The sequence below is a fragment of the Pseudophryne corroboree genome, chromosome 2 (assembly GCF_028390025.1).
Source record: "Pseudophryne corroboree isolate aPseCor3 chromosome 2, aPseCor3.hap2, whole genome shotgun sequence".
NCBI lineage: Eukaryota > Metazoa > Chordata > Amphibia > Anura > Myobatrachidae > Pseudophryne > Pseudophryne corroboree.
Window position 1 is genome coordinate 1,002,491,426 of NC_086445.1, and position 27,771 is coordinate 1,002,519,196.

The 27,771-nt window shown below is 47.4% G+C and overlaps 1 protein-coding gene across 2 annotated transcripts in view; it reads left to right on the plus strand.

The window, feature by feature from the left end:
• Nucleotides 1-27,771, plus strand: part of SIM2 (SIM bHLH transcription factor 2) — a 314,641-nt gene that overhangs the window by 155,458 nt on the left and 131,412 nt on the right. For both annotated transcript variants that reach the window (XM_063956547.1, XM_063956548.1), the window contains one exon: nt 4,958-5,066. In XM_063956547.1, coding sequence (XP_063812617.1) covers nt 4,958-5,066 — 109 coding nt within the window. The remainder of the gene's footprint in view (nt 1-4,957; nt 5,067-27,771) is intronic.

Here is a 27,771-nt window from a genome sequence, read left to right on the forward strand (position 1 = left end):
GTATATGGTGTAATGGATATATTATGGTCATGGCCAGTGGTCAGGTCATGTTGGGGGTGTAGTGTCCTATGTCTGTATAGGGTGTAATAGATGTATTATGGTCATGTCCAGTGGTCATGTCATGTTGGGGTGTAGTGTCCTATGTCTGTATAGGGTGTAATAGATGTATTTGTTGGGGTGTAGTGTCCTATGTCTGTAAAGGGTGTAAAATATGCATTATGGTTATGGCCAGTGGTCAGGTCATGTTAAGGTGTAGTGTTCTATGTCTGTATAGGGTGTAATTATTATTATTATTATTATTATTATTATTATCCTTTATTTATATGGCGCCACAAAGGGTTCCGCAGCGCCCAATTACAGAGTACATAAACAAATAATCAAGCAGGAAAACAGCAACTTACAGTTGACGACAATATAGGACAAGTACAGGGTAAATAAACATAGCTACATCAGCAGATGATACTGGAATAAGTATCAAGTGGCAGAAGACTGCTGGATTTGGTGCAGTTGAATATTATTAGAGTAAGAAAAGGATAAGCACATGAGGGAAGAGGGCCCTGCTCGTGAGAGCTTCCATTCTAAAAGGGAGGGGTAGACAGACAGGGGTGAGACAGATGGGGTACATAGAGAGCATGGAACAGAGGTTTAAGGTGAGATTTGGCTGGGTTTGCTGAAGTGGGTCTTGAGAGCCCGTTTAAAGTTTTGTAGAGAGGTGGAGTGTCTGAGGGAGAGAGGTAGGGAATTCCAGAGAAGTGGTGCAGCACATGAAAAATCTTGGAGGTAATAGATATATTATGATCATGTCCAGTGGTCAGGTCATGTTGGGGTTGTAGTGTCCTATATCTGTATAGGGTGTAATAGATGTATTACGATCATGTCCAGTGGTCAGGTCATGTTGGGTTTAGGGTCCTATATCCGTATAGGGTGTAATAGATGTATTATGGTCATGTTCCAGTGGTCAGGTCATGTTGGGGGTATAGTGTCCTATGTCTGTATAGGGTGTAATAGATGTATTATTTATGATCATGTCCGACGGTCAGGTCATGTTGGGAGTGTAGCATCCTATGTCTGTATGGGGAATAATAAAATTGTATTATGGTCATGTCCAGTGGTCAGGTCATGTTGGGGGTGTAGTGTCCTATGTCTGTATAGGGTGTAATAGATGTATTGTGGTCATGTCCAGGGGTCAGGTCAAGTTGGGGGTGTAGTGTCCTATGTCTGTATAGGGTGTAATAGATGTATTGTGGTCATGGCCAGTGGTCAGGTCATGTTGGGGGTGTAGTGTCCTATGTCTGTATAGGGTGTAATAGATGTATTATGGTCATGTCCAGGGGTCAGGTCATGTTGGGGGTGTAGTGTCCTATGTCTGTATAGGGTGTAATAGATGTATTGTGGTCATGGCCAGGGGTCAGGTCATGTTGGGGGTGTAGTGTCCTATGTCTGTATAGGGTGTAACAGATGTATTATGGTCATGGCCAGTGGTCAGGTCATATTGGGGGTGTAGTGTCCTATGTCTGTATAGGGTGTAATAGATGTATTATGGTCATGTCCAGGGGTCAGGTCATGTTGGGGGTGTAGTGTCCTATGTCTGTATAGGGTGTAATAGATGTATTGTGGTCATGGCCAGGGGTCAGGTCATGTTGGGGGTGTAGTGTCCTATGTCTGTATAGGGTGTAATAGATGTATTATGGTCATGGCTAGTGGTCAGGTCATGTTGGGGGTGTAGTGTCCTATGTCTGTATAGGGTGTAATAGATGTATTATGGTCATGTCCAGGGGTCAGGTCATGTTGGGGGTGTAGTGTCCTATGTCTGTATAGGGTGTAATAGATGTATTGTGGTCATGGCCAGGGGTCAGGTCATGTTGGGGGTGTAGTGTTCTATGTCTGTATAGGGTGTAATAGATGTATTATGGTCATGTCTATTGGTCAGGTTATGTTTAGGTGTAGTGTCCTATGTCTGTATAGGGTGTAATAGATGTATTATGGTCATGTCCAGTGGTCAGGTCATGTTGGGGGTGTAGTGTCCTGTGTCTGTATTTGGTGTAATAGATGTATTATGATCATGTCTATTGGTCAGGTCATGTTCGGGTGTAGTGTCCTATGTCTGTATAGGGTGTAATAGATGTATTATGGTCATGTCTATTGGTCAGGTCATGTTGGGGGTGTAGTGTCCTATGTCTGTATAGGGTGTAATAGATGTATTATGGTCATGTCCAGTGGTCAGGTCATGTTGGGGGTGTAGTGTCCTATGTCTGTATAGGGTGTAATAGATGTATTATGGTCATGGACAGTGGTCAGGTCACTTTGGGGGTATAGTGTCCTATGTCTGTATAGGGTGTAATAGATGTATTATTGTCATGGCCAGTGGTCGGGTCATGTTGGGGGTGTAGTGTCCTATGTCTGTATAGGGTGTAATAGATGTATTATGGTCATGTCTATTGGTCAGGTCATGTTGGGGGTGTAGTGTCCTATGTCTGTATAGGGTGTAATAGATGTATTATGGTCATGTCCAGTGGTCAGGTCATGTTGGGGGTGTAGTGTCCTGTGTCTGTATTTGGTGTAATAGATGTATTATGGTCATGTCCAGTGGTCAGGTCATGTTGGGGGTGTAGTGTCCTATGTCTGTATAGGGTGTAATAGATGTATTATGGTCATGTGCTAGTGGTCGCGTCATGTTGGGTGTGTAGTGTCCTATGTCTGTATAGGGTGTAATAGATGTATTATGGTCATGTCTATTGGTCAGGTCATGTTCGGGTGTAGTGTCCTATGTCTGTATAGGGTGTAATAGATGTATTATGGTCAGGTCTATTGGTTAGGTCATGTTGGGGGTGTAGTTTCCTATGTCTGTATAGGGTGTAATAGATGTATTATGGTCATGTGCCAGTGGTCGCGTCATGTTGGGTGTAGTGTCCTATGTCTGTATAGGGTGTAATAGATGTATTATGGTCATGTCCAGTGGTCAGGTCATGTGGTGGGTGTAGTGTCCTATGTCTGTATAGGGTGTAATAGATGTATTATGAGCATGTCCATTGGTCAGGTAATGTTCGAGGTGTAGTGTCCTATGTCTGTATAGGGTGTAATAGATGTATTATGGTCATGGCCAGTGGTCAGGTCATGTTGGGGGTGTAGTGTCCTATGTCTGTATAGGGTGTAATAGATGTATTATGGTCATGTCCAGTGGTTAGGTCATGTTGGGGGTGTAGTGTCCTGTGTCTGTATTTGGTGTAATAGATGTATTATGATCATGTCTATTGGTCAGGTCATGTTCGGGTGTAGTGTCCTATGTCTGTATAGGGTGTAATAGATGTATTATGGTCATGTCTATTGGTCAGGTCATGTTGGGGGTGTAGTGTCCTATGTCTGTATAGGGTGTAATAGATGTATTATGGTCATGTCCAGTGGTCAGGTCATGTTGGGGGTGTAGTGTCCTATGTCTGTATAGGGTGTAATAGATGTATTATGGTCATGGCCAGTGGTCAGGTCATGTTGGGGGTGTAGTGTCCTATGTCTGTATAGGGTGTAATAGATGTATTATGGTCATGTCCAGTGGTCAGGTCATGTTGGGGGTGTAGTGTCCTATGTCTGTATAGGGTGTAATAGATGTATTATTGTCATGGCCAGTGGTCGGGTCATGTTGGGGGTGTAGTGTCCTATGTCTGTATAGGGTGTAATAGATGTATTATGGTCATGTCTATTGGTCAGGTCATGTTGGGGGTGTAGTGTCCTATGTCTGTATAGGGTGTAATAGATGTATTATGGTCATGTCTAGTGGTCAGGTCATGTTGGGGGTGTAGTGTCCTGTGTCTGTATTTGGTGTAATAGATGTATTATGGTCATGTCCAGTGGTCAGGTCATGTTGGGGGTGTTGTGTCCTGTGTCTGTATAGGGTGTAATAGATGTATTATGATCATGTGCAGTGGCCAGGTCATGTTGGGGTGTAGTGTCCTATGTCTGTATAGGGTGTAATAGATGTATTATGGTCATGTCCAGTGGTCAGGTCATGTTGGGGGTGTAGTGTCCTGTGTCTGTATATGGTGTAATAGATGTATTATGGTCATGTCCAGTGGTCAGGTCATGTTGGGGGTGTAGTGTCCTGTGTCTGTATAGGGTGTAATAGATGTATTATGATCATGGCCAGTGGTCAGGTCATGTTGGGGGTGTAGTGTCCTATGTCTGTATAGGGTGTAATAGATGTATTATGGTCATGTGCCAGTGGTCGCGTCATGTTGGGGGTGTAGTGTCCTGTGTCTGTATATGGTGTAATAGATGTATTATGGTCATGTCCAGTGGTCAGGTCATGTTGGGGGTGTAGTGTCCTATGTCTGTATAGGGTGTAAGAGATGTATTATGGTCATGGCCAGTGGTCAGGTCATGTTGGGGGTGTAGTGTCCTATGTCTGTATATGGTGTAAGAGATGTATTATGGTCATGTGCCAGTGGTCAGGTCATGTTGGGGGTGTAGTGTCCTATGTCTGTATAGGGTGTAATAGATGTATTATGATCATGGCCAGTGGTCAGGTCATGTTGGGGGTGTAGTGTCCTATGTCTGTATATGGTGTAAGAGATGTATTATGGTCATGTCTATTGGTCAGGTCATGTTCGGGTGTAGTGTCCTATGTCTGTATAGGGTGTAATAGATGTATTATGGTCATGTCTAGTGGTCGCGTCATGTTGGGTGTGTACTATGTCTGTATAGAGTGCTGAGCAGTAAATTCGGGGTATTTTTTTCTAGAGATAAAGAGTCATTGGTATCAGCTTCTAAGTTAAGTAAAGTGAAGATGTAACAACTATGAATATGGGAAATATATAAACATATAATTCAGAATAAAGGTACATTTCTATGTTAGAATGCCTATAGCGTATTGCTGCTCAGTAGTGATTGCACAGTTATTTAATGATGGTAACATTACGTGTATGCTCTGTATTACCTATGATCACTATTTATTTTCTCCCGGCAGGTGGAACTAACTGGGAATAGCATTTATGAGTATATCCATCCTTCGGATCACGATGAAATGACTGCGGTACTGACAGCTCACCAGCCCCTTCACCCGCACTTACTCCAAGGTACATTTCTTACCCTGAGCTTATATTAGAGTGTTTATTACATTGCAGGATAGCCTGACACTGGGCAAGCACTGAGCATTAAATCATTTACACAGCTCATTCTTTATTGTACTAATTACCAGTCCGTCAAAATGACGGAACAACATAACAGTAATGTCAACTTGAATTGCTCAGTCGGGTGCCATCTAGTGGCTGCCAGCATGCAAAACACTTGAATCCCCCTCCCCACCTACGAGGCATCATGATTTCACGCCAAGCAGGGCCATCTTAACAAATAGGCACTCTGGGTAGCTGCCCAAGGCCCCACAATTGTAGGGGCCTTCAAGCAGAGATGGGTGGTGGTCACACAACCAGAGTGGACAGGCAGTGCTCTCTACCTGCCTCCCAGCCTGCAGCCAGACAGTGAATGGCTGTCAGTATGCGTATTTGTGGATGGCTGTAGCTATTCACCAATCAGAGTGCTGACAGCATGCACTGTATGTAAGTGTGTGGAGAGACGGTGCAGGACCATGGGAGGGACATGTTATGATTTTTATTAATTGGTTGCTATGAATGGGTGTGTAGGGGCCCCAGTGCACTGCTTTGCCCAGGGCCTGCAATGCTGTTAAGACAGCTCTGACACGGAGGGGTGAGGTTGCTAGGACCAGAAAGAAACTGAGTGCATGGAGCTTACTAAAGGATACTCTAGGTGGCACTGTGGAAACTCTCTAGTCTGCACCGTCCCTATCCAGACATACTGCAAGCCAACAGGGCTTTGGCACCACCCATCCCTAGCTGTGGCCCTGATGATGTTATTTTTACCCTGATAATATGGGATTGATTGTCCTGACCCTAATAAATACTTATCTACTTTCTTCTTTTCTCAATGCAATGCATTCCATATAAGTATTTAAAAAAAAAAAAAAACCTTGGAGAGCTCATTAGACCTACTTGATGCATAATGAGATTATCTCGTGTAATCTTGCCTACTTCATAGCCAGGCAACCAATAAGGAGTGGACTCTTTGGTTCAGTGGTCTAAAGGAGCTCTGCCAATTGGTGGTTGAGTCCAATGTGTCTGAGGTGCTTGTATGTTCTTTACATGTTTGTGTGAGTTTGTTCCCACAGTCCCAAAAATATAGTGTCAGGTTAATTGTCTAGTTAGATTTAATAGGCTTTCCATATAGTAGCAAATAGCTCATGTGTTACATGACTGTGACACATGAGGTTGGGAGTTTGAGTCCCTTTAGTGGAGATCTGTTCATTGTGTGTTTTAAATGTAGGGAAATTAAATTTAATACTATTATTAACAAGTGGTACATGTATATTACACTATAAATGATAATTCACAAGCAAAAATGAATATGGAATTAGAGGTTTGGTGTTTAAATCCCATACATTCAGCGTTGTGTATTTCAATACAGTGAGTTTAAGTCAGTGGGGGTGATAATAACCATGTGCAAATGCACACTGCATAATTCTGGATAGCTCACCAGTTAAATGTCTGACTATGTCACATGTGGTCTGGAGTTTGAATCCCCTGCAGGAAGAGCTATGAAGTGTTTCATTTGTTATAGGGAATTATGTACAAATGTATGTTGTCTTAATTATATTTGTATTGTAAGAGTACAGACTAAGAAGTAGTGGGAATCAGGAACAAAAAAGGATCTGTATTAATTATGTCGCCCCCCTAAAAGAAAATTCTAGAATTACCTCTTGACCTGATCCAGAGATGTACACAAATGCCACCGTAGCTGTGAATGCGTACTCAGATACTATGTGAAAATTTGCAAATGCTGCAGCTGCCTGGTTATGTATTGAGATTCCCACTGGTGGCATTGTGAGTCACAGGGGCTGTGTACAAAGTACTACAAACACACAGCTTCCTTCATTACTCATTAGAGCAATGAAGGAACATATTCCACATGATAAAATGTAATCAAGGGACCTAAGAAATGTGTACTGAACAAGGCACTGAAGCATCCACATGCCAACATACACAAAGAGTGGCCCAGTGTCTTTCTAAAAAGTGGAGGAGTGCAAGGATGCCTGGTGGAAGGAGGGAGCACCAACTATCTCCTTACAGACCATCAGAGACACCACCAGGCTACGGGAACAGTTGATATGAGAATGGTGGTGCACCTCACCCTCAGACCTGATTACCAGTCTGACCATTGGCTTTCATCACTTACCACCCAGTTGCTTGACACACTTGAAGAACTCACTTGTACCGACCCATCTAGTATTTCTGGACTTGCCTCTGCGTAAACCTCTGTCTGTCTGCTCACCTGTGAACTTGACCTTTAGATTTCCTACTGGACTTGCCTTTGTTCCTCACCTGCCTGCCTGCTGGATTACCTGTGTATGAGACCCGTTGGGTATGTTTACAGGATTTGTCTCTGCCTCTCCCTTGCTTGCCTCCTGGATTTCTCATGTATCAGTCCCGTTGGATCTGTTTATGGAATTTGACTTTGCTTCTCTCCTTCTTGCCTGCTGGATTACTTGTGTATCAGACCATTTGCTGTATTAACTGGCCTTGTCTCTGCCTCTCCCTTGCTTGCCTGCTGGATTACTCATGTATGAGACCCCTTGCATGTGTTTCCTGGACTTGTCTATGCCGTACCACTGCCTTGTTGTCATTACTGAATCTATGTACAAGATCCTGGCCCTGCTGAGTACAAGAGCAAACATGTTACTCGGGTGAGAAAATTATTAGTTATCATTCTGATAATATTGCCGTTTGCTGAATAGAGTGTTAGAAATGTTGAGTAATACCCATATTAGCCTCCTCAGGTGGCAGGAGGAAGTCTCAATTTCCTCTCAGGACATCATAGCGACCATCAGACTGTGGGAACAGCTGATATTAGAATTGTGAAGAAGAAAGCCATAGGTAACTAAAAAGTAATCAGAGAGCCCATCAAACCATGGTAATGGCTAATATTAGAATGGTGGAGGAGGAAGCCCCAAGTTACTAACCATTCATCAGAGAGACCATCAGACCACATTAACTGCTGATAACAGAATGGTAGAAGGAGGAATCTCCATGTTACTCCTTGACCACCAGAGAGACCATCAGACCACGGGAATGGCTGATATTAGAATACTGGAGGAGGAATCCCCAGGTTACTCAACATTCATCAGAGAGACCATCAGACCACATTAACTGCTGATAATAGAATGGTAGAAGGAGGAATCCCCATGTTACTCCTTGACCACCAGAGAGACCATCAGACCACGGGAATGGCTGATATTAGAATACTGGAGGAGGAATCCCCAGGTTACTCAACATTCATCAGAGAGACTGTCAGATTGTGTTTGGGCTGTGTCCCCGGAGGGGGCGCTAGTGGGTCAGTGGAGGTAGATGGGAGAAAACGAGGAGGCTGGATAACGTTCCTGCGCATGAGCGCAATGGTATTTTATTTAGCAGATGATATAACACAGAATGGTAGCAGAAACAATAATAACAGATGAATAAAGTCAATCACTCAGTATGATAACTGAAAGTCTATGGCAATGGATGACAGATGACTTGAGAAAATAATATCCGGTAATATATAAACAGAAGAACAAGTGTTTGTGAAATGGTTCTGGTTTGGAAACCAGTGCAGGTTTTAAAACAGGAAACTTAGGCAGCAAGATGTAGAATGGCAAACCTGAGCAGAGGCAGGAGTCTGACTTCACAGTGCAGGTGATGAGGCACTGGCAGCAGCAAGCTGTATCACAGGTGGAGGAATGAAACACACCTGGAGTCAGTCTTCAACTGCAGGCTGAAGCACACAAGGTGGTGATGAGTGTGAAGCCTTATTTGCAGGTTGCAGGTATTGCTGGGCCTTGAAGTTCCACGGAGCTGTGCAGAGTAACCAGGAGTACAAGTTCGTAAGCAGAGAACCAGGAACACAGGAGGAACAGGAACAGATCCTTTCACATGGGTCGCTGGAGAGACACAAAGTCCAGGATGCCTGCAGACTGATCCTGCAGTCTCTTATGTACCCCATGGTGCACAGGGATTGGATGAGTGAAAGAAAGTGGGTGCGGCCAAGCACCGGATTGGCCGCAGTATACTGGCTGTTTACAGACTGTCATGGCGGCGCCCACGCTGCGGCCTAGCAGGGACGCGGCGCGCTACATGCCCGCTGTCTCAGGAGTGTTCCCAGGTCCTTGATGATGTCCCATGGCAGGGGCATAGGTGACAGGTGACCGCAGGGAGCCAGGACGGAGTCCGCAGCGGCGGACGGATGTCAGCCTGGTAAGTCGATTCCTGACAGTACCCCCTCCTTTAGGGGTGGACACCGAACACCCACGTGGTTTGGAGGGATGAGTGCTGTGGAAGACACGGACCAACCTAGGAGCATGGACATCGGACGAATTCACCCAACTTCTCTCCTCTGGGCCATAACCGGACCAATCGACCAGGTACTGGAGACGTCCATACCGACAACGGGAGTCCAGAATTTTGTTGATCTCGAATTCCACGCCCCGCTGAGTTCGAACCTTGGGACCTACCGGAAGAGTATTCTGAAAGCGGTTTAGGACTAGAGGTCTGAGGAGAGAAATATGAAAAGCGTTAGGTATACGAAGGGAAGATGGTAACTTTAATTTATAGGCCACTGGGTTGATGACTCTTTCGACAGGGTAAGGACCAATGAAGCGTGGTGCAAACTTCATGGATGGGACCCTGAGACGGAGGTTACGGGTTGATAGCCAAACCTTGTCCCCAGGTTTCAAATGGGGAACCGCACGTCTCTTGCGGTCGGCAAAGACCTTGTACCGACTGGAGGCCTTTTTGAGGGAAACGTGAATTTTTCTCCAAATAGATGAAAACTGAGTCAGAGCAGTAGTGGCAGCAGGAACATCCATATGAGGGAGTTCTTGGAAATCAGGTACACGGGGATGTTGCCCATATACTGCAAAGAATGGTGTCGTTTCAGTGGCAGTATGGTATCGAAAGTTGTGGGCAAACTCGGCCCATGGGAGCAGATCGAACCAGTCATCCTGAGAAGATGAAACATATAATCTTAAAAAAGTCTCAAGTTCTTGATTGACCCTCTCTGTCTGCCCATTCGTCTGAGGATGGTATGAAGATGAAAACTTCAGTTTGACCTGCATGGCAGAACAGAGGGCCCTCCAAAACCTCGCTACAAACTGTACCCCCCGGTCAGATATTATTTCAGAGGGTAAACCATGTAAGCGGAAAATCTCCCGTAGGAAGATTTGGGCAAGTTTTGGGGCAGAAGGGAGACCCTGGAGAGGAACAAAATGAGCCATCTTGGTGAATCTGTCCACTACAACCCAAATGGTATTATGTCCTTGAGAAGGAGGAAGGTCGGTGATAAAATCCATGGACAGGTGTGACCAGGGACGACTAGGGATAGACAGTGGTTGTAACTGACCTGCTGGAGACTGACGAGGAGTCTTGTGCTGCACACATTTAGGACAGGATGCCACGAAATCCTGGATGTCCATTTTCATCTTTGGCCACCAATATGTAGCAGAAAGGAACTTGAAGGTCTTCAGGACCCCAGGATGACCAGTGAACTTGGATTGATGGGCCCAAGATAGCAACTTGGGACGGAGATCTGGGGAAACAAAAGTCTTACCAGGAGGAGGAGCTGGGGAGACTTGAGATGCAGCGAAAACCACGGGACTCAGGATGGAATGTGGCACTGAGTCAGATGTTCCTTCTTCAGATTCCATGGATCGGGATAACGCGTCGGCTTTCACATTCTGCGAACCTGGGCGGAAATGAAGCTTGAAATTAAAACGTGAGAAAAACATAGCCCACCTGGACTGGCGAGGGTTAAGGCACTGAGCTGCCTTTAAATATAGCAGGTTTTTATGATCCGTGTAGATATTAAACGGATGTTTGGCCCCTTCTAGGAGATATCTCCATTCCTCGAGAGCCAGCTTGATCGCCAGTAGTTCTTGATCTCCCACGGAGTAGTTAGCTTCTGCAGGAAGAAACTTTCGAGAATAAAATCCACAAGGGTGGACTTTCCCATCGGATCCCTTCTGGGAGAGAACAGCTCCAACCCCAACTGTAGAGGCATCTACCTCCAACTCGAATGGTCTGTTGACATCTGGCTGAGACAGCACTGGAGCAGACATAAAGGCTAGCTTGATCTTCTGGAAAGCTGCCAAGGCTTCTTCTGACCAGTTGGAATGGTCTGCCCCTTTCCGAGTCAGGTTGGTAATAGGAGCGATGAGAGTGGAGAATCCTCGAATGAATTTTCTATAGTAGTTGGCGAAACCCAGGAATCGCTGGATAGACTTGAGAGAGTTTGGAATGGACCAATTGGCAATAGCTTCCAATTTTGTCGGGTCCATCTGAAGATCCGATCCGGAAATTATATAACCCAGGAAGGGTATAGAGGGAACTTCAAAGGTGCATTTAGATAGTTTCCCGTAGAGCCGGTTCTCACGAAGACGTCGGAGAACTTCACTAACTTGTAGACGATGAGATGGAAGGTCTTGGGAGAAGATAAGGATATCATCTAAGTAAACAACGAGGTACTTATACAGGACATCACGAAAGATTTCGTTCACAAAGTGTTGGAACACTGCTGGAGCATTACACAACCCAAATGGCATTACCAGGTATTCATAATGGCCATCTCGAGTGTTGAAAGCTGTCTTCCACTCGTCACCACTCCGGATTCTGATGAGATTATAGGCACCGCGGAGATCTAACTTGGTGAAGATGCGGGCTCCTTTAACTCTGTCAAATAATTCGGTAATGAGTGGTAATGGATAACTATTCTTGATAGTAATGTCATTGAGACCCCGATAGTCAATGCATGGACGCAGTCCTCCATCCTTCTTTTTAACAAAGAAGAAACCTGCACCAGCGGGAGATGATGACGGACGGATGAATCCCTTCTGAAGATTCTCTCTGATGTAATTACTCATCGCCTCAGTTTCAGGAACAGACAACGGGTAGGTGCGCCCCCTAGGTGGCTTCTTGCCAGGAAGGAGATCGATGGGACAATCCCATTCCCTATGGGGCGGCAGGATATCAGCAGCCTTTTCACAGAAGACGTCTGAGAAGTCTTGATAAGCTGCTGGGAGACTTGACTGTGTCTTTACTTCGGTAGACTTAATGGGACACACTTGGGCTAAGCAGGATTGATGACAATGTGAACCCCATGAGGTAAGCTGCAACGTTGACCAGTCAAACTGTGGATTATGTAGCTGGAGCCAGGGCATGCCCAAGACAATCTCCTGGGTGGCTTGAGGGATGACCAGGAACTTGATCAGTTCAGAATGGAGAAATCCAACTCCCAGAACCACTGGAACAGTTTGATGAGAAATGTTCCCCTTGGAGATTCGACTACCATCCACAGCAGTAATGTAAACTGGACAAGAAAGTTCACAGGTAGATAGGCAAAATTTATTTACCGCAGCTTGGGTGATAAAGTTTCCTGCAGCACCGCAGTCCACTAATGCTGACGCAGACTGGAGCCCAACTGGAGTCTCTAGCATCACTGGAAGAATGAGATCTTGTTGAGAAGGAGCTTGGCTGAAAGATCCTAACTTGACTCCTCCCTTACAAGTCAGGATCTGGCGTTTCCCGAACGCACCGTGCAGGAGTTAATCTGATGGCCCGCAGCAGCACAGTATAGGCAGAGTCTCTCACGTATTCTTCTTGCCCGCTCTTCAGGAGTTAGGCGGGACCTATTTATCTGCATAGGCTCGTCAGAAGAGGGAGACTGGAACTGTACAGAAGGTATGAACCTTGATCTGCGTGGCTCACTCCGAGCGCGTTCATTATTGCGTTCGCGGATGCGAGAGTCCAACTTAATGCACAGGGAGATCAAATCAGACAGTTGAACAGGAATGTCACGGGTCGCCAGTTCATCCTTGATCTGATCCGAGAGTCCGTGCCAGAAAGCTGCTACCAGAGCTTGGTTGTTCCACTGAACCTCTGCAGCCAACGTCTGGAACTGGATGACATATTGTCCCATGCTTCGGGAACCTTGACGAAGTTGGATCAGGTCTGCTGAAGCTGATGTCGCACGACCAGGCTCGTCAAAGATCCGTCTGAAGGTTGACACGAAGTCTGTGTAGTTGTTAATCAGAGGGTCAGCACGTTCCCACAGAGGAGACACCCAACTCAGAGCAGATCCAGAGAGTAAGGAGATGATGTAGGCAACCTTGGATCTTGGCGTGGGGAAATTATGTGGCAATAACTCAAACTGTATTTCACATTGATTGAGAAACCCGCGACATAACTTAGGACTGCCATCATACTTGCTCGGCACGGGCAGATGCAGACGTGACACTGGAGCTGATGCAGCCGGCATAGAAGAACTCACAGCACTGGCAGGTGCTGGAGTAACAGGAACAGTAGGAGAGAGTACACTAGGCAGGGATTGCTGTAGTGTATCTAATCGGGAGGACATCCCTTGCAGGAATTGAAGCATCTGCTGCTGCGCAACCTCTTGACCATCCAGACGGGAGACCAGATTTTGCAAGGCCTCTGACCCCACACTCCGTCCACCATCCGAGTCCATCGATCCTGGACTTACTGTCAGATTGTGTTTGGGCTGTGTCCCCGGAGGGGGCGCTAGTGGGTCAGTGGAGGTAGATGGGAGAAAACGAGGAGGCTGGATAACGTTCCTGCGCATGAGCGCAATGGTATTTTATTTAGCAGATGATATAACACAGAATGGTAGCAGAAACAATAATAACAGATGAATAAAGTCAATCACTCAGTATGATAACTGAAAGTCTATGGCAATGGATGACAGATGACTTGAGAAAATAATATCCGGTAATATATAAACAGAAGAACAAGTGTTTGTGAAATGGTTCTGGTTTGGAAACCAGTGCAGGTTTTAAAACAGGAAACTTAGGCAGCAAGATGTAGAATGGCAAACCTGAGCAGAGGCAGGAGTCTGACTTCACAGTGCAGGTGATGAGGCACTGGCAGCAGCAAGCTGTATCACAGGTGGAGGAATGAAACACACCTGGAGTCAGTCTTCAACTGCAGGCTGAAGCACACAAGGTGGTGATGAGTGTGAAGCCTTATTTGCAGGTTGCAGGTATTGCTGGGCCTTGAAGTTCCACGGAGCTGTGCAGAGTAACCAGGAGTACAAGTTCGTAAGCAGAGAACCAGGAACACAGGAGGAACAGGAACAGATCCTTTCACATGGGTCGCTGGAGAGACACAAAGTCCAGGATGCCTGCAGACTGATCCTGCAGTCTCTTATGTACCCCATGGTGCACAGGGATTGGATGAGTGAAAGAAAGTGGGTGCGGCCAAGCACCGGATTGGCCGCAGTATACTGGCTGTTTACAGACTGTCATGGCGGCGCCCACGCTGCGGCCTAGCAGGGACGCGGCGCGCTACATGCCCGCTGTCTCAGGAGTGTTCCCAGGCCCTTGATGATGTCCCATGGCAGGGGCATAGGTGACAGGTGACCGCAGGGAGCCAGGACGGAGTCCGCAGCGGCGGACGGATGTCAGCCTGGTAAGTCGATTCCTGACAGAGACCATCAGACCACATTAACTGCTGATAATAGAATGGTAGAAGGAGGAATCTCCATGTTACTCCTTGACCACCAGAGAGACCATCAGACCACGGGAATGGCTGATATTAGAATACTGGAGGAGGAGTCCCCAGGTTACTCAACATTCATCAGAGAGACCATCAGACCACATTAACTGCTGATATTAGGATGGTGGAAGCCCCACATTACTTACTGGCCACGATAGAGACCATCAGACCACAAGAACAAAAATATACTGGTAGGTTAATTGGCTCCCAACAAAATTAACCCTAGTGTGAATGTGTGCACATGTGTTAGGGAATATAGATTGTAAGCTCCACTGGGGCAGGGACTGATGTGAATGGCCAAATATTCTCTGTAAAGCGCTGCGGAATATGTGTGAGCTATATAAATAACTGGTAATAGATAAATAAAATAAAGAGAGACTATTAGACTGCAGGAACAGCTGAAATGAGAATGGTGAGAGGAGGAAGAACAGGTTACTCACCTGCCATCACATAGACCATCATACCATGGAACAGCTGATATTATAAAGGTGGAAGGAGGAAGCCCCAGGTTACTCACCTGCCATCACAGAGCCCATCAGACCACAGGAACGATTGATATTATAATAGTGGAAGGAGGAAGCCTCAGGTTATACGCCAGCTATCAGAAAGACAATCAGAACATGGGAATTGTTAATATTAGAATGGTGGAAGGAGGAGAGGATGCCCAGGATACTCACTGGCCATGAAGGAGACCATCAGACCACGGGAACGGCTGATATTAGAATGGTGGAAGAAGGAATCCCAGGTTACCCAAAAGCCATCAGAGAGACCATCAGACCACGGTAATGGCTGATATTATAATGGTGGGAGGAGGAAGCCCCAGATTACTCACTGGCCATCAGGGAAACCATAAGCTGGGAACATCTGATGTTAGGATGGTGGAAGGAAAAAGAAGCCAGATTACTCACAGTTCGACAGAGTCACTGTCAAACTGCGGGAACTGCTGTTGAATAAGCCTAAAATTAAGACTTGTTTCATTGTTTGTGTAGAAAACACAGAAACGTTTAGTAGTTGCCTCTATATTCCATCTACATAGTCAGGGGCCATCTTTCCAAGTAAATTATTCATTAATGTATCTGCAATACTCTGACATCTCACCCAGGGTTCTATTGCCAAACTTAATCTGGTCTCGAAACATGTGGAAATGCCTTTCTCCACATGTTTAAGGCAGAATTAAGTTTTGCACTGAATTATTAAAGCTGTTAGACTGCTTTGTGAGCAACAATGCCTGCAGCAGCCATCCCATTAGTTTTCGATGTGACAGCAGCTATTAACCAGCTCCAGAAAGCTCATATTTTCAGAACTTGCATGAGGTAGCTAACGTTCAGATGGCATTAGCCTGTGGTCCCTATGGGGAAAGTCCGGCCATTGGGATCTTGCAATCCCTCTTTGGTGGGCTGGAGTGGCCTTGATGCCCATCTCACCTTTTGCTCTCTGCGCTTGTGTGGCTGGAAAGCTTCCAGTATAATTCCCCTGACTTGAAACCTACAATGAACAGTACTCCATGCAGGCTGAAGGCTAGTAGGGTACTGAGTTCTGGGTCAGTACCTGTTGTCACCCCTAATAGCCCGCTGCTGACACTACAAAGATCTGCCCAACTGCAGTGGTATATGTTATGAAATACAACTATCTTATACTAGGTGCTTCATCGCGCTCTACGGGCGCTCTTCACACCGTCGCAAGGGGCTACGCCCCCTTAACCCTTGCATGCCTTTCTGGGGTTCAATATTTGTATTATATAAAGTATTACCTGCATTCCTTTGTTAGTGGTTAAATATTGCACAATAAAAGGGCGTGCGATGGTGAAGGAGGCGCAGCCCCTTGCGACGGCGTGAACAGCACCTGCAGGGCACGATGTACAGAATGTAGCGGGTGCGGGGGGGACTGCGGATGGTGTCTGTAGATGCTGCAGGTGGAGGGGGGGCAGAAGTGGGGGTGGGGCCCGGATGGGAAAGAGTCGGGAGGTGCTGCGGGTGGGGGAGGGGCAGAGGAGTGGGGGATGCAGATTGGGGAGGGGTCCGGAGGCACTGCAGGTGGGGGAGGGGCAGGGGTGCCATGGGTGGGAGAGGGGCAGGTGTGGGGATGTTGTGGATGGGTGAAGGGTTCCGGAGGTGCTGTGGGATGGGAAGGGGCGGGAGTGCCGGGGGTGGGGTAGGGGTCCGCAGGCGCCATGGGTAGGGGAGGGGCAGGTACGGGTGGTGCGGCGCATAGGGAAGGAGATCCGGAGGTGCTGCTGGTGGTGGAGGGGCAGGTGCGGTGGTGCCATTGGTTGGGGAGGGGTGGGTGAGGGGGGGACCACGGATGGAGGAGGGTGTCTGCAGATGCTGCGGGTGGAGGGGGGCAGGTGTGGGGGGAGACATATAAAGGGGGTGGATGGTGGAGGGGGCCTGGAGGTGCTGTGGGTGGTGAAGGGGCGGAGGAGTGGGAGCCGCGGGTGGTGTAGGGGGTCTGGAGGCACAGCGTGTGGGGGAGGGGTGGAGGGGAAGGTGCGGAGGTGTGGTGCATTGGGGAGAGGTCTGGAGGTGCTGCGGGTATTGTACCTGCCAAAAAGGTAGTTGGAGGGTATGCAGTAACAGGGCCAGGACAGGGGTGACAGGGTCAGAACAGGGTTGACTGGGCCAGGACAGGGGTGACAGGGTCAGAAAAGGGGTGACGGGGCCAGGACAGGGGCGACGGGGCCAGGACAGAAATGACAGGGACAGGATAGGGGTGACAGGCCAGGGTAGGGGTGGCAGGAACAGGACAGGGGTGACAGGGCCAGTATAGGGTTGACAGGGCAAGCACAGGGGTAACAGGGCCAGGATAGGGGTAACAGGGCCAGCATAAGGGTAACATGGCCAGCATAAGGTTGAAAGGGCCAGGATAAGGGTGAAAGGGCCAGGATAAGGGTGACAGAGCCAGGATAAGGGTGAAAGGGCCAGGATAAGGGTGGCAGGGCAAGGCCAGGGGTGACAGGGACATGACAGAACACAGGGCACGGGAGAGATTGGTATTAGGGACAAAACAGTGGTGACAGACAGATGTGTCTTACCGGAGTCACTGCTGCTGGCTGCTGCTGTTCCACTCCAACCTGTTGGGATCTGCTGCTGGTGGAGACTTGGCATGGCTGACTCTCTTAGGCTGGAGTCCTGCTTCCTCTGCCCGTCCGCATCCCTCCCCCCCTCCTCAGTCACACACCGCAGACCTCGCGCAGCTGCCGGGCACTGTGGTAAGGGGAGACTGGGAGTGACTGGTTAGCCCCCAGGAGATGCTGCGGCTGGAGGGAGGAGGGGGTCGGAGCCTGCAAGCAGCTCGGACTTCTGCAGCGTTACCCGCCGACTAAAGTGTGTGAAGGAGCTGGGCGCACCTCACTGTGGGTGGCAGCGCTGCAGCTAGCGGTGGGGTTGCCGGGGCTGGAGATAACAGAGGCAGTACGGAACCTGCACAGCGGCAGGTGCCCCACAAAACTGCAGCTAAGAAGCGTGGAGTGTGCCAGAAAGTGACGCTCCTCTGCGCCAGAGAGGGGGGAGTCAAGCACACAGTGAGCCGGTGCCCGTCTGTCTGTACGGCATACCCCCTCACACACCCCCAGACCTCCCAAATGTCCCGATTTTCGCGGGACAGTCCCATTTTTTTGAGTCTGTCCCGCTGTCCCACCCGCGGGTCGCAGTGTCCCGCGGTAACAGGGGGGTCAGTTGGAAAGCTCCTGTACTCGCTGTTCTGCTTAGCAGAGCAGCGGTGAATAGTGGAGACAGAGGGAGAGGGGGCATCAGGGGGTATGGATTAAGGGGGGGTTCCAGCAGCAGAGCCGGATTAAGGGGGGGGGGGGTACGTACCGTTGGCCCCACAGTTTTAGGGGGCCCCCCCGGCTCAAGTAGCTCTGTTCCAGCTCAGAAGCTTCCCCCCTCCCCGTCCTGCCAGCAACAACGGCAGCATTGTGCTACTGTCAGCACACGCTGCTGCGTGTTGGCAGGTCTGTGGTGTTGCAGGGAGGCAGCAGTCTCCCTGCTTTCTTCTGCCTGTGCGGGTGTGTAGGTGGGAGCGACCACCTCCTCTGGATTTACCCCTAGCTGAGGGGCCAAAATTCCATTTAAAAAACAAAACGGAATTTGCGTAAGGGGGCGTGACCTCACGACCCACGCTTAGGCCACGCCTCCAACCCACAGCAGGCACAGCAATGAGATAGGGCTCCCCTGTCTCAAGTGCCCTGGCCCCCCCGGACTCATAATCAGCCCCTGGGGGCATGCCAGCAGCTCACAGAGCGCTGGGCATGCCCCCTCATTGACGAAAACGGGGCCCTCCCGTGAAGCCACGCCCCTTTTTGCCGAGTGTGTGTCCCTCCTTCTGTCTGAAGAAAGCTCCTGCAGAAAGCTGGGAGGTATGCACCCCTGCCTGTGCCATGCCCATACTATCTGCTTCTGCTCCTAGTCTCCTGTAGATTTGGCCAGATCTGTGACTCATTTGACTAACTCCGCCCACTGTTGTGACTCCGCCCAGCGTTAGCAAATGAATCACAAAGTCACAGATCTGGGCTATTATATAGGAGATGTAGATTTGCTACATAGCTGCAAATAGCTCAGGTGTTAAGTGCTTGTGGTACATAAGGTTTGGAGTTTGAGTCCCCGTGTGGAGTGCTGTGCAATGTGTATTTTATATTCAGAGATATTTAATTGACAGTTATTATTAACAAGGTGCACGTATATATTACACTGTTATAGATAGATCAAAAATTATGTGGCTGGATATGGTATAGGAGATTTGGTGTTAAAATCACTTGTATGGAGTATTTTGTATTTTAATACAGTGGGCGTAAGCCAATGAAAGCTCTTATTGCCATGGTGCAAGTACACACAACATTGATGGCCCTCCAGTTAAATGTCTGACTATGGCACATGTGGTCTGAAGTTTGAATCCCCCGCAGGAAAACCTGTGAAGTGTGTATTTAATACAGGGAAGACTGTGGATGTGGATGTTGTTTTAATTTGAAATATATTTGTATTGCAAGAGAACAGATTAAGGAGTGGAACCAGTCAGGAAGAGAAAGGGAATGAGTCCTTATTAATTTTGAAACCGTCCCCCTAAAAGAAAAGTCTACATCCGCCCTTGTTTATGATACTCTCTCACCCATAATGCCTCTTTTCCCTATATTTTCAAGCATACACCCAGGGTCAAACGCAGGATTTGTAGGGGGTGAGAGGTTTCCATTGATGTACTTTTACTAAATCTACATGTCTATAGATATATATGCTCCCGATCGGGATGCAGTCAGTTAACCTCCAATCAAAATACCGACGTTCAAAATCCCGACACCAATTGACCGATGGTCAAAATCCCAACAAGGTCAAAATACCGACATGGACAAAATACCGTCATTTAAAATACCGACAAGGTCAAAATACCGACATGTAAAATGCAGACAGGTCAAAATACCGACATGAGTTTTTCATGAGTTTTTTCATTGAAACCGACTTGTTCATACTTTACCATCCCAGTGGAACTGGAGGGGGAATATAATAGTGTGCCGAGCGCAGCGAGGCACCGTGCCCGAAGCATGGCGAGCGCAGCGAGCCATGCGAGGGGACGCGGTACACTATATATGGTGTCCATGTTGACTTATGTCGACATACACACAAAAAACTGCAAAAAATGCATGTCGGTATTTTGACCTGTCGGCATTTTACATGTCGGTATTTTGACCTTGTCGGTATTTTAAATGTCGGTATTTTGTCCATATCGGGATTTTGACCTTGTCAGGATTTTGACCATCGGTCAATTGGTGTCGGGATTTTGAACGTCGGTATTTTGATTGGAGGTATTTCATACCGATCCCCTCCTGATCTAACACCCCATTTCATTACAAATTATACCCTAAATCTTCAAGTTCTTCCTCCTTCAATTAAAATCTTACACACTGGAGGGGGGCAATTTAGGTAAAATAAAGCCAGTTTGTGCAAGGGCATCCAAATTAGAGATGAGCGCCTGAAATTTTTCGGGTTTTGTGTTTTGGGTTCGGTTCCGCGGCCGTGTTTTGGGTTCGACCGCGTTTTGGCAAAACCTCACCGAATTTTTTTTGTCGGATTCGGGTGTGTTTTGGATTCGGGTGTTTTTTAAAAAAAAACACTAAAAAACAGCTTAAATCATAGAATTTGGGGGTCATTTTGATCCCATATTATTATTAACCTCAAAAACCATAATTTCCACTCATTTTCAGTCTATTCTGAATACCTCACACCTCACAATATTATTTTTAGTCCTAAAATTTGCACCAAGGTCGCTGGATGACTGAGCTAAGCGACACTAGTGGCCGACACAAACACCTGGCCCATCTAGGAGTGGCACTGCAGTGTCACGCAGGATGTCCCTTCCAAAAAACCCTCCCCAATCAGCACATGACGCAAAGAAAAAAAGAGGCGCAATGAGGTAGCTGACTGTGTGAGTAAGATAAGCGACCCTAGTGGCCGACACAAACACCGGGCCCATTTAGGAGTGGCACTGCAGTGTCACGCAGGATGTCCCTTCCAAAAAACCCTCCCCAATCAGCACATGACGCAAAGAAAAAAAGAGGCGCAATGAGGTAGCTGACTGTGTGAGTAAGATTAGCGACCCTAGTGGCCGACACAAACACCGGGCCCATTTAGGAGTGGCACTGCAGTGTCACGCAGGATGTCCCTTCCAAAAAACCCTCCCCAATCAGCACATGACGCAAAGAAAAAAAGAGGCGCAATGAGGTAGCTGACTGTGTGAGTAAGATTAGCGACCCTAGTGGCCGACACAAACACCGGGCCCATTTAGGAGTGGCACTGCAGTGTCACGCAGGATGTCCCTTCCAAAAAACCCTCCCCAATCAGCACATGACGCAAAGAAAAAAAGAGGCGCAATGAGGTAGCTGACTGTGTGAGTAAGATTAGCGACCCTAGTGGCCGACACAAACACCGGGCCCATTTAGGAGTGGCACTGCAGTGTCACGCAGGATGTCCCTTCCAAAAAACCCTCCCCAAACAGCACATGACGCAAAGAAAAAGAAAAGAAAAAAGAGGTGCAAGATGGAATTGTCCTTGGGCCCTCCCACCCACCCTTATGTTGTATAAACAAAACAGGACATGCACACTTTAACCAACCCATCATTTCAGTGACAGGGTCTGCCACACGACTGTGACTGATATGACGGGTTGGTTTGGACCCCCCCAAAAAAGAAGCAATTAATCTCTCCTTGCACAAACTGGCTCTACAGAGGCAAGATGTCCACCTCATCATCACCCTCCGATATATCACCGTGTACATCCCCCTCCTCACAGATTATCAATTCGTCCCCACTGGAATCCACCATCTCAGCTCCCTGTGTACTTTGTGGAGGCAATTGCTGCTGGTCAATGTCTCCGCGGAGGAATTGATTATAATTCATTTTAATGAACATCATCTTCTCCACATTTTCTGGATGTAACCTCGTACGCCGATTGCTGACAAGGTGAGCGGCGGCACTAAACACTCTTTCGGAGTACACACTTGTGGGAGGGCAACTTAGGTAGAATAAAGCCAGTTTGTGCAATGGCCTCCAAATTGCCTCTTTTTCCTGCCAGTATAAGTATGGACTGTGTGACGTGCCTACTTGGATGCGGTCACTCATATAATCCTCCACCATTCTTTCAATGGTGAGAGAATCATATGCAGTGACAGTAGACGACATGTCCGTAATCGTTGTCAGGTCCTTCAGTCCGGACCAGATGTCAGCATCAGCAGTCGCTCCAGACTGCCCTGCATCACCGCCAGCGGGTGGGCTCGGAATTCTGAGCCTTTTCCTCGCACCCCCAGTTGCGGGAGAATGTGAAGGAGGAGATGTTGACAGGTCGCGTTCCGCTTGACTTGACAATTTTCTCACCAGCAGGTCTTTCAACCCCAGCAGACTTGTGTCTGCCGGAAAGAGAGATCCAAGGTAGGCTTTAAATCTAGGATCGAGCACGGTGGCCAAAATGTAGTGCTCTGATTTCAACAGATTGACCACCCGTGAATCCTTGTTAAGCGAATTAAGGGCTCCATCCACAAGTCCCACATGCCTAGCGGAATCGCTCCGTGTTAGCTCCTCCTTCAATGTCTCCAGCTTCTTCTGCAAAAGCCTGATGAGGGGAATGACCTGACTCAGGCTGGCAGTGTCTGAACTGACTTCACGTGTGGCAAGTTCAAAGGGCATCAGAACCTTGCACAACGTTGAAATCATTCTCCACTGCGCTTGAGACAGGTGCATTCCACCTCCTATATCGTGCTCAATTGTATAGGCTTGAATGGCCTTTTGCTGCTCCTCCAACCTCTGAAGCATATAGAGGGTTGAATTCCACCTCGTTACCACTTCTTGCTTCAGATGATGGCAGGGCAGGTTCAGTAGTTTTTGGTGGTGCTCCAGTCTTCTGTACGTGGTGCCTGTACGCCGAAAGTGTCCCGCAATTTTTCTGGCCACCAACAGCATCTCTTGCACGCCCCTGTCGTTTTTTAAATAATTCTGCACCACCAAATTCAAGGTATGTGCAAAACATGGGACGTGCTGGAATTTGCCCATATTTAATGCACACACAATATTGCTGGCGTTGTCCGATGCCACAAATCCACAGGAGAGTCCAATTGGGGTAAGCCATTCCGCGATGATCTTCCTCAGTTGCCGTAAGAGGTTTTCAGCTGTGTGCGTATTCTGGAAAGCGGTGATACAAAGCGTAGCCTGCCTAGGAAAGAGTTGGCGTTTGCGAGATGCTGCTACTGGTGCCGCCGCTGCTGTTCTTGCGGCGGGAGTCCATACATCTACCCAGTGGGCTGTCACAGTCATATAGTCCTGAGTCTGCCCTGCTCCACTTGTCCACATGTCCGTGGTTAAGTGGACATTGGGTACAACTGCATTTTTTAGGACACTGGTGAGTCTTTTTCTGACGTCCGTGTACATTCTCGGTATCGCCTGCCTAGAGAAGTGGAACCTAGATGGTATTTGGTAACGGGGGCACACTGCCTCAATAAATTGTCTAGTTCCCTGTGAACTAACGGCGGATACCGGACGCACGTCTAACACCAACATAGTTGTCAAGGCCTCAGTTATCCGCTTTGCAGCAGGATGACTGCTGTGATATTTCATCTTCCTCGCAAAGGACTGTTGAACAGTCAATTGCTTACTGGAAGTAGTACAAGTGGGCTTACGACTTCCCCTCTGGGATGACCATCGACTCCCAGCAGCAACAACAGCAGCGCCAGCAGCAGTAGGCGTTACACGCAAGGATGCATCGGAGGAATCCCAGGCAGGAGAGGACTCGTCAGAATTGCCAGTGACATGGCCTGCAGGACTATTGGCATTCCTGGGGAAGGAGGAAATTGACACTGAGGGAGTTGGTGGGGTGGTTTGCGTGAGCTTGGTTACAAGAGGAAGGGATTTACTGGTCAGTGGACTGCTTCCGCTGTCACCCAAAGTTTTTGAACTTGTCACTGACTTATTATGAATGCGCTGCAGGTGACGTATAAGGGAGGATGTTCCGAGGTGGTTAACGTCCTTACCCCTACTTATTACAGCTTGACAAAGGGAACACACGGCTTGACACCTGTTGTCCGCATTTCTGTTAAAATAGTTCCACACCGAAGAGCTGATTTTTTTGGTATTTTCACCAGGCATGTCAACGGCCATATTCCTCCCACGGACAACAGGTGTCTCCCCGGGTGCCTGACTTAAACAAACCACCTCACCATCAGAATCCTCCTGGTCAATTTCCTCCCCAGCGCCAGCAACACCCATATCCTCCTCATCCTGGTGTACTTCAACACTGACATCTTCAATCTGACTATCAGGAACTGGACTGCGGGTGCTCCTTCCAGCACTTGCAGGGGGCGTGCAAATGGTGGAAGGCGCATGCTCTTCACGTCCAGTGTTGGGAAGGTCAGGCATCGCAACCGACACAATTGGACTCTCCTTGTGGATTTGGGATTTCGAAGAACGCACAGTTCTTTGCGGTGCTACTGCTTTTGCCAGCTTGAGTCTTTTCATTTTTCTAGCGAGAGGCTGAGTGCCTCCATCCTCATGTGAAGCTGAACCACTAGCCATGAACATAGGCCAGGGCCTCAGCCGTTCCTTGCCACTCCGTGTGGTAAATGGCATATTGGCAAGTTTACGCTTCTCCTCCGACAATTTTATTTTAGGTTTTGGAGTCCTTTTTTTACTGATATTTGGTGTTTTGGATTTGACATGCTCTGTACTATGACATTGGGCATCGGCCTTGGCAGACGACGTTGCTGGCATTTCATCGTCTCGGCCATGACTAGTGGCAGCAGCTTCAGCACGAGGTGGAAGTGGATCTTGATCTTTCCCTAATTTTGGAACCTCAACATTTTTGTTCTCCATATTTTAATAGGCACAACTAAAAGGCACCTCAGGTAAACAATGGAGATGGATGGATACTAGTATACAATTATGGACGGACTGCCGAGTGCCGACACAGAGGTAGCTACAGCCGTGAACTACCGTACTGTGTCTGCTGCTAATATAGACTGGTTGATAAAGAGATGTCGTAGTATGTATGTATGAAGAAGAAAGAAAAAAAAACCACGGTTAGGTGGTATACAATTATGGATGGACTGCCGAGTGCCGACACAGAGGTAGCCACAGCCGTGAACTACCGTACTGTACTGTGTCTGCTGCTAATATAGACTGGTTGATAAAGAGATGTCGTAGTATGTATGTATGAAGAAGAAAGAAAAAAAAACCACGGTTAGGTGGTATACAATTATGGACGGACTGCCGAGTGCCGACACAGAGGTAGCCACAGCCGTGAACTACCGTACTGTACTGTGTCTGCTGCTAATATAGACTGGTTGATAAAGAGATGTCGTAGTATGTATGTATAAAGAAGAAAGAAAAAAAAACCACGGTTAGGTGGTATACAATTATGGACGGACTGCCGAGTGCCGACACAGAGGTAGCCACAGCCGTGAACTACCGTACTGTACTGTGTCTGCTGCTAATATAGACTGGTTGATAAAGAGATGTCGTAGTATGTATGTATGAAGAAGAAAGAAAAAAAAAACACGGTTAGGTGGTATACAATTATCGACGGACTGCCGAGTGCCGACACAGAGGTAGCCACAGCCGTGAACTACCGTACTGTACTGTGTCTGCTGCTAATATAGACTGGTTGATAAAGAGATGTCGTAGTATGTATGTATAAAGAAGAAAGAAAAAAAAAACACGGTTAGGTGGTATACAATTATGGACGGACTGCCGAGTGCCGACACAGAGGTAGCCACAGCCGTGAACTACCGTACTGTACTGTGTCTGCTGCTAATATAGACTGGTTGATAAAGAGATGTAGTAGTATGTATGTATAAAGAAGAAAGAAAAAAAAACCACGGGTAGGTGGTATACAATTATGGATGGACTGCCGAGTGCCGACACAGAGGTAGCTACAGCCGTGAACTACCGTACTGTGTCTGCTGCGACTGGATGATAAATAATGATATAAAAAATATATATATATCACTACTGCAGCCGGACAGGTATATATATTATATAATGACGGACCTGCTGGACACTGTCTGTCAGCAGAATGAGTTTTTTATAGAATAAAAAAAAAACACCACACAAGTGAAGTCACACGATGAGTGTTTAACTTTTTCAGGCAATCACAATATAGTATACTACTAACTATACTGGTGGTCAGTGTGGTCAGGTCACTGGTCAGTCACACTGGCAGTGGCACTCCTGCAGCAAAAGTGTGCACTGTTTAATTTTAATATAATATGTACTCCTCAGTGGCGTAAGTTCGTCCTAGACGCCCGGAGGCAATATAAATACAGGTGCCCCCCTATATAGAGGCAAAAAAATAAAATTATATATATATATATATATATACACACATACACACACACCACACCACACCAATATTGATCCTGCAGGCTATATATATATAGGCAGAATGAGGGGTCATTGTATATATGAGGCGGGATGAGGCAGAATGGGGGTCATTGTATATATGACAAAAATGCAGATTCATTAAACGGGCATTGAAACGTTGCACTACTTCAATTGGTGTCAGTGTGCAAATCATTGGAGTGCCGCACCACCTCTATTTTGCTAAACTACTTTGCTGTGAGGGCACCCAATGTATTAGTCTATTATGTGGCTGTGCCAGACCCCTACCTCTATCTATATATACACAAACATACATACAGTATACTGGCAGTGCACTTATACAGGGAGAAAGGGAGCATAGATGGATACCTTGTGTAGTGAAAGAAGGCTCTACTCTCCTCCCCAATTACCGGAGGCAGAGCGCAATTAGGAAGTGGAATACAAGGCAAGCGTGGTACCAGCTCTTAAACTCCGCCTCGCACGTGTGTCCATCCATCCCGTCCCCCCCTTCCCCACAGCAGCGGGGAAACGGTAGCAGCAGCTCCTCTCCTACCTCCCACAGCAGGCGCTCACCAGCGTACTCTCCTGGGGTTTGCGCTGTGGTGGCGGCTTACAGGAATGAGTCAGTTCAGTGACGTAACTAGAAATTTTTCTCCCCCAAGCCAAAAAATTATTTGCCCCCCCCCCCCTCCATAATTGGCAGTATAGAGTGTGTGGCTTCGTTGGGATGGCTTACCATAAAGGGGCGTGACATTGCAGGAAAAGACTGCGTTATACCCCAGTTTTCCAACCTGCACGCCCAGACGGGAAAGAAAAATAATCCTGATTCATGCCCCTTACATTATTTGTAATTTTTCCTCCTTATAGTAATGCCCAGTATACATTATGCCACATACTGCAGTGGCCCTTAGACATTATGCCACACACAATAATGCACATGACATAATATGCACACACCGTAATGCCCACGACACATTATGCCACACACCGTAATGCCCCCGACACATTATGACAGGAATCGCAATGCCCGTTATACATTATGCTACACACTGCAATGCCCCTGATACATTATACCACACACCGTAATGCCTGTGACACATGACAGGAATCACAATGCCCATTATACATTATGCTACACACTGCAATGCCCTTGATACATTATAGCACATACAATGTCTTTGACACAGTATAACACACACCACAATGAGCCTGAGACATTATACCACATATCACAATGCCCGCGATATAGTATACCATACACCGTAATGCCCGACACATTATGACACACACCGCAATGTCCGTGATACATTATGCCACACACCGTAA